Here is a 7499-nt window from a genome sequence, read left to right as displayed (position 1 = left end):
CTGGCATCAGTCAGCATTCCAGGTTGTGCCACTTCTGTTTCCATAGCAGCCCAAAGTACAGCCTCTTTACCTCATGATAGGGCTGGCATTAATCTTCACCAAGGAAAGGATTGCCTGACAACTGGTGACATTTTGACCATTTTTGACATTTGAGTTCTAAATGTGATATGTTTTCTATATTCTCTCACAGTTCATCACCCTCCAATGCAATTCACGTATAATTCACCTCTCACAACCTGTGTGCATATAGACAATGCCACCGGTTTAACTGTTGCAAAGCAGGAGTGAGTGGACACACAGAGAAGACACAGTTATGCCCCCCACACTGGTTTATCTAATGGGTAAAACAATGCCAATGAGTAAAGAGGCAATGTTATTTGCAAAAGGAATAGATCAAGTTCGACAGCAAGTTCCACAGAATATGGCACATCTTGTAAAACAAGAGGAATATTCTTTATTTATTCATAAATACATCACTTAGTTAGAGCATTCTGGCTATCTTGCCATTCAGAAAACAAAGATTAACCAACAGGAACATGGGAAATATAAACACAAATATTCTGTTTCACAGTAGAAAACTCTGTACTTCAAACAGATTTAAATATTACTGTACATGAAGTAAAAGTACCTAGAACATTGACTTGGGGATGGGGATGTCAAAATACTTTTAAAAGTGAGGACATGTCCCCTCTAGTGGAAATGAAGTAATCTTTTCACATAAATGATGTGCAGCTTTTTGTTTTAACACAAGTGAGATCATTACTCAAGGCCCATTTCATTGTTTTATAGACTTTCTCCCTACCTTCTGTCTTCACTGTATTAGACAGACATAGTCTTGTGCTGTAAATGTAGCTGCTTAGAAGCAAGCCCCTAGGAATTCAATGGGGCTGACTCCCAGGTAACCATGTACAAGATTGCATGTACAAGCCCTGGTATCTGGAGGATCCAGTGCAGCAGGATTGTTACTTGAACAGGCTAGAGCTGAGCTGTTGCACAGGAGCTGGGAGTACAGTGAACATTTATGAACATGCTGCCATTAACACACAGTCCTGCTAGCCAAAGGGCGCAATCCTAACCCATTATGTCAGTGCTTTTCAGCACTGGCATAGGGGTGCCAATGGGACATGTGCTGCATCTTGCAGTTGGGTGTCACTCACAGAGGCCTCCTCAAAGTAAGGGAATGTTTGTTCCCTTACCTCAGAACTGCATTGCCCTTATGCCAGTGCTGGAATGCACAGATATAAGGGGTTAGGATTGCGCCCAAAGTTACTCACTTTGACAAACTATTTATATCAGTGGAAGAACTATATGCATACTTAAAAATATACTTTAAAAATTCTTTAAAATATACCTAAAAATAAATTCAGTGAGAGTTGACTGGATTATGCCCATACCAAGAAGAAAAAGTTCAGAATAGAACAAATTATATAGCTTTCTGTACAGTCTATTACTTATAAATAAAATAATGTTTATATATACAGAAGTAATAGAACTATTCTCAAACTGTGCATTTATATTTATGATGCATATGCTCCGTAAACCGTACACTATATATAAGGAAGACCTAATGCTTTCAGGATTTTGACTGTTCACGAACAACATCCTCCCCATCCCCACTCTCCAGTTTGTTTAAATTACACTATAAACACTGAAATTCTTGCTAAAGTGCATCATTTTGAGTTGCGTCCTTTCCGAAGTAGGGAAATCAATGCATGAAGTTTGGCACGAAAGCCATCAGAAGTTCAGAACCAGACACAAGTTTGTCCGCTCAGTAGAGTCACAAATATGTGGCGTTGCTCTTTTCTTCACACTTTTTGTTCTGGCGAGTTTACAAGACTGTAGGAGCCATTGATCTTTGCCTTCCTAGAAATGTAAAGCAATATGGCTGCCACGGGACCCGCCACGGTTGCTAAGGAGGCAGCCACAATAACAGCAGTCGTTATGGAATCCAGTTCCTCTCTTCTGGCTGCAAAAAGAAGAAGCAGTTGAGTGAAGGACACAAATTACTACGTTTGCAGAGCTATGCTAAGAAAAACACCCATACGTGAAACATTTTTTTCTATTCAGCATTTTCCCATGTTTGTGGTATAAAATTCAGGAATCTTCTCTGAAGGAGAAAAGTTCCTGCTGAAAATGGCACCCCTATCCTCCCCTTTCCTTTATTATGTTTTCACATTTTCATTATTATGCTATTTTGCTCCATCTGTCACCCTATGGGCAATAATTGAGCACCAGGGAAGAATTCCCACCTTTCCAGCTACACATGTGCCTCCCTGCCATGCCTACCCCACCATGCATGTTCATTGACAGCTGTGTTTAGTTAAGGACTTCTTTCAATGTACTTTTTTGTATTGTTATAAATGCAAGCTGGGAAACTTGCTCCTCTGAAATGCTTATAGCAGCTGTTCCTGTCATGCCCTAAATCAAATGCCAAGATGTCTTCAGTGCACATGATACAGGTGAGAAGCTGTGTTAAAAATGTATTCTTTGCATTAAATTGAAATAAACTATTAGTACAGATGGAAGGGAAAATTTGTTGGATCATGGAGACTCAAGTTTATTTTTCAAAGAAGCTTGTAACTACAAGCCTCACTCTGTGACACCTTCAGCCAATCACTTATTTCTCAGCCTAATTTATCCTGCAGGATTGTTGGAAATGGGGCCCAGGTATACTGCTCTGAGCTACTTGGGGGGGGGGGGGGAGGACAGACTGAAAAAATTGTGAACAAAGGCATTCAGCATGAATATGCAATGGTTCAGCAAAACCACCTACCTATGACTATGACCTCTTCTGTACCATTTGTGATGTCATCAGCCACGCTGACCGAGTATGTGATTTTATCATTTTTTGATGTTCTGTACAGCATGAAGTTTGTGTCTTTTGCTGCTGTGGATACTTCATTTTCCTGTTGGATCTCTTTGTCATCAGTCTTTTGAAGTGGAGCACTATAGGGTGTGCTGTGAATAGTGAAATCTTCCATCTCAGTACTATGTTCTGGTTGATAACCTGATGTTGAGATTGTTGATGGCGGGATAGTTGATGATGAGATCACTGGCAGTGCGGTAGTTGATGATGAGATTGTAGACGGTGCGATAGTTGATGATGAGATTGTTGATGGCGGAGTAGTTGAAGGTGAGATTGTTGATGGAGGAGTAGTTGAAGGTGAGATTGTTGATGGAGGAGTAGTTGAAGGTGAGGTTGTTGATGGCAGGGCAGTTGATGAAAACACTGAAGAGAAAAGAAACAAAATTAGTGGTGCTGACCAACTATCTGATTATCAGATTTAATTACACCAGTCTCACCATCCAAAAGGAAGGTGCTTTATACTGTCATGAGATGGATGTGTATGTGTGATGGATTCTATGTTTGTTTGGAACTCCTGAAATTTGGAGTTTAATGCTTTTCAAATATTAGAAATTTGTGCATTCAGAAATTATCTGGAGAATATTTGATGCACACGCACACACACACACACACACACACACACACACAAACTCACAAAGGAGATAAAGAGGAGTAAATGTATTTCTTTTCGGCTCTTAACCACAAAGATGACCACTTTCTGCTAACAGGGCTTAATTCACAGGAAGGCATTTACCTTGAACAACTAATTCAATGGCTTTGTTTTCTTTTCCAGCCAGGTTAACCGCTTCACACTCATAAAACCCTGTATCTTCAGGTTGTATGTTCTTAATGGTTAACGTAGCACCTTCCAAAATCAGCTGAGAGGTTCCGTTTGCTTGCCGTTTTTTCCAGAACACTGCTGGAGTGGGACTCCCATGGGTAGAACAAATCAAAGTTACATCTTCACCTTCCTTCACTGTGGTTGAAGGAATGACAGTGATTGCCGTATTCCTGGGCTCATCTGAAATAAAAAGCAAAGTTGTACTTTTTGTTATTGGTGTTGGAACATGCAGTAATAAGACTTTTTCACGTTCTTGTCTGGCAACTCTAGGCAGGGGAGATCTCTACATTCTTCAAAGAGCTCCAAAGAATTCAGGAATTCTCGTGACCCAGAGACTGAATTCAATTTTCACGCATGGAATTTAGTCTCCATTTTAGGTTAGAGGCTCTTAATGCCACCAAGGAATTTACCTTTATGTCTGACAGAGTGGAGACAAGAAAGAATACTAACAGCCCAGTTCTAATCTGGAATTAAGTCCCATTGAACTCAATGGGGTTTACTGTTGAGCTCAAATGTATACGATCATCAGTCCTGTTAGAAGCTTAATTTGTGCATATCTTGGGCCCTGAAGCTAATTACCTCAATGTACTTACCAGCTACATTAAGTTTGTGTGTAGTTTGCCTCTCCTTGGGTTCAAACTTCATGTCATCGATCGGCAGCTTAGCTATGCAAGTGATATCTTTTCCGATATCCCCCTCAGTGGGAGTGAAGAGCACTCTCAGACTTTTTGTCTGTAAAGACTCGGTATCTGGGTCTTCAAAAAAATCTCTTTCGCCAATGAGTTTTTCTCCAATCTTTAGAGACACCTCCAATCGGTCAGAAGGATACACAGTCGGAACGCTACAAGTGACTTCAGCTTGCCTTCCAAGAACAAGCAGGCTGCTGATTTCAATAACCGGATCTTCAGGGAATGCTGCAAAAGCCATAAAGAAAAGCTACTTATATTCAAGCTCAGTGATGGTTGGTCAATGACACCAGAATTCAGACTGAGATTTCAAGTTACACCCTGGACTCAGAATTACGTATTTTGACCTCTCATTTTGAAAGGGGGGCTGCTTGTCAGGGCTCTGCTATGCTACATGCTTCCCTAAACTGGAGAGAAATGAGACAGCAAAGTGAGAATTTGCACACAAGTGTTCCCTCTCCAACAGAAGGCTTGTGAAGTCTGCAGTTCTGGTGAACAAGGAGACCCAAAATTGCTTTATTGTCCACCACTGTAACACAGCCAGCTTTAACAAGCAACACAGTGCAACTAAGAGCCCAATCCTATCCAACTTTCTAGCACTGATGTAGCCATGCCAATAGGGTGTGTATTGCTTCCTGGAGTGAGGGGGGGGGCAGTCAAAGAGGCCTCTTCAAGGTAAGGGAATGTTTGTTCCATTATTTCAGGGCTGCATCAGTGCTGGAAATTTGGATAGGGACGGGTCTTGAGGCAGTAACTGTATTTGGAAGAACTATTACTGAAAATTTAGGATCCAGTCTGAAGAAGAGCCCTGTGACTCAAAAACTTGCACCCAGTATTTTAAGTCAAAGAATGGCTATTTAGGACAGTGGAGAACAAGAATTAGAAATGGGGCTACAATTTTAATACTTACAGTAGACATCCACCTTGACTCTCTTTTGCTTTTTGTCCTCTCCACAAGTAGCCGTGCAGAGGTACTCGTGTGCACTCTCAAAGGTGATGCGCTTCATTGTCAAGAATGAGTTGCTCCCTTCCTGGTGCACAGTCCCTCCTAAGGGATAGTCCAGCTGGGCTCTCCAAAGGAAAGTTGGGGCAACCGGACAACCACTTGTGCGGCAACTGAGAACCAGCTCTTTGCCAATCTGCGCAGCAACCTTATGACCCGGCACAATTTCCATCATGTCAAATGCAAGCGCTGAAACAAGAGAGGAGGCAAAAAATATACTCAGGGTGCATTTTCAGGGGTAGTCACATATTATAGGCTTATCTCTGCCTCAGTGGTACTCCCCCCCCCACCCTGCAAGCTGGCATAAGTCCAAATGGGTTAAATGTGCCTTTTCTCAGCGACCTGCGTACAGTGCAGTCACCATGCCAGCAAAAACCAGGGCATTTTTTACTGGTAAAGTCCGTGGAGAGATATGAGCACCTGCTAATTCTTGGTCCTTTCAGATTGCCTGTGTGGTAGGGAGCAGCTTACAGACAAATGCAAGAGTCAGATGGCCTTCCTGCTTTACCAGGACTCACTACATATTATGAGACTGCTAAAGCTGCTTTCTTTGTATTGCTGAACTACATGTCTTATAAATACAGTACAATGCATCTGAAAAACTTGAAGGGATTAAGGATCTTTAGACAATCAGAAGCTCTGATGTAGCATTTGGATAAACTGAAGCTGGTACTGCTGTCTATATACAATTGCACTGATGTGAGAGATATCCTTATGGGCCCAGTGCAGGAACAGTTAATCACTAAATCCCATCCCATTATTTTATGTGAGATTTAATTAACGTTGACTGGATTGTGCCCAAGTGAGTTTAGATGATTACAACTGCAGTCTTAAGCATATTCAGTTGGAAGTAAATAGCACTGATACCAAACTTGATCTAATCGTTGTTAAAACTGAAGCATATGAGTTTTACAGTGTAAGTCACAAATCACAAATCATTTAAACCTGAATAATGGCATTTAAATTGGATTTTTAATGCCAACTAGAGTCCAATCCTATGTATGTCTGCTCAGTTGCATTATAATCAATGGGGCTTACAGTATAAACATATTGCATAAACTGTTCAATGCTTGTGCAATAATTTATCTGTCAAATGAAAGCATAAGCATATCAGACACCCCAAAGCAAACCATAATAATGAAAAAACAACCACCAGACATTAAAGAAGATCTTTTCTGAGATGAAGAACACATCCTAAAAAACAGATTCTCTCTCTTTACTGCATGAATTACAGGCTTTACTGCATGAATGAAGACAAGTACTCACAAGTCATGGCCATGAGTAAAAGAGCTGGCACTGCTGAAATCCCTGATGTCATTTCTCCAGGCTGTTTTGTTCTTGCTGTGAGAGTGCAAGTGAGAGGAAAAAGGAAACTAGTTCTCAAACCTAGCTTCCTTTCTTCAGAGGGAAGTCAAGGATTTGAACAAGTTTGCTCTGGCAGAGAAGCTGGTGAAATGAGCCCCATCTCTTTCTTTATAAAGGGATACTGGGGAAAGGGGTGGGGAAAGTTGGAATTTCCACAGTGGGAATCTCCACAAGGGGAGGGGGAAGTGAAAGGAGAGCGTCCCGCCTTTGCATTGAAGAGTCACTCACTGGCGCTAGCAACTCACTGCTGCTTCCTGAGTTACGTCTTGGACTTTTCTTACATGGTCATCCAGAGGATTGGGAAAAACATACTGCAGGCAACGCCACTCTCAGGATGAGCTCAGACCTGGGGGGGGAGGGGAGAAAGGACAAGCATGTTTACATACTAGGGGAAAGTGACCACTTCAGTTGTGGTAACTTTCACAAAGTGAAAAGTAACGTTTCGGGCTTGATCTAGGAAAGTAGTAAGTACAATCCTATGTGACTCTAATCAGAACTAGATTGTGTTCGTTTGGGCTTCTTCCCCTGTAAACGTGCACAGGATTGCAGCCAAAGAACACTAATGGCCCAATACTATACATTAGTATTTCTCAACCAGTGATGCTCATACCACCGGTGATACTTTAAATGGTGTCTGGTGATATGCGCAGGACCCCCAGATTCCTGCCACCTAGCAGCAAGATCAGCTGCTGCAACATGTCAAGCAGCAGTAGGAAGCTTGGCTTTCCCATGTGGGCTTTTCACACACTTAGAAAAGCC

The 7499-nt window shown here is 41.7% G+C and overlaps 1 protein-coding gene across 1 annotated transcript; it reads right to left on the bottom strand.

Annotated features, from left to right (window-relative positions):
- Window positions 1–431: 431 nt before the first annotated feature.
- VCAM1 (vascular cell adhesion molecule 1) lies at window positions 432–6962 on the bottom strand. The gene is made up of 6 exons (XM_066626291.1): window positions 6642–6962; window positions 5283–5564; window positions 4280–4600; window positions 3600–3866; window positions 2774–3229; window positions 432–1966 (listed from the first exon to the last, which is right to left on the bottom strand). Exons 1-6 carry the CDS (start codon window positions 6691–6693, stop codon window positions 1806–1808), a joined length of 1539 nt encoding a protein of 512 aa, XP_066482388.1. The 5' UTR covers window positions 6694–6962; the 3' UTR covers window positions 432–1805.
- Window positions 6963–7499: the final 537 nt, after the last annotated feature.

This window comes from Tiliqua scincoides, chromosome 4, assembly GCF_035046505.1.
Source record: "Tiliqua scincoides isolate rTilSci1 chromosome 4, rTilSci1.hap2, whole genome shotgun sequence".
NCBI classification, from domain to species: domain Eukaryota; kingdom Metazoa; phylum Chordata; class Lepidosauria; order Squamata; family Scincidae; genus Tiliqua; species Tiliqua scincoides.
Note: the sequence above shows the minus strand (reverse complement) of the source record. Positions and strands in the feature narration are given on the sequence as shown.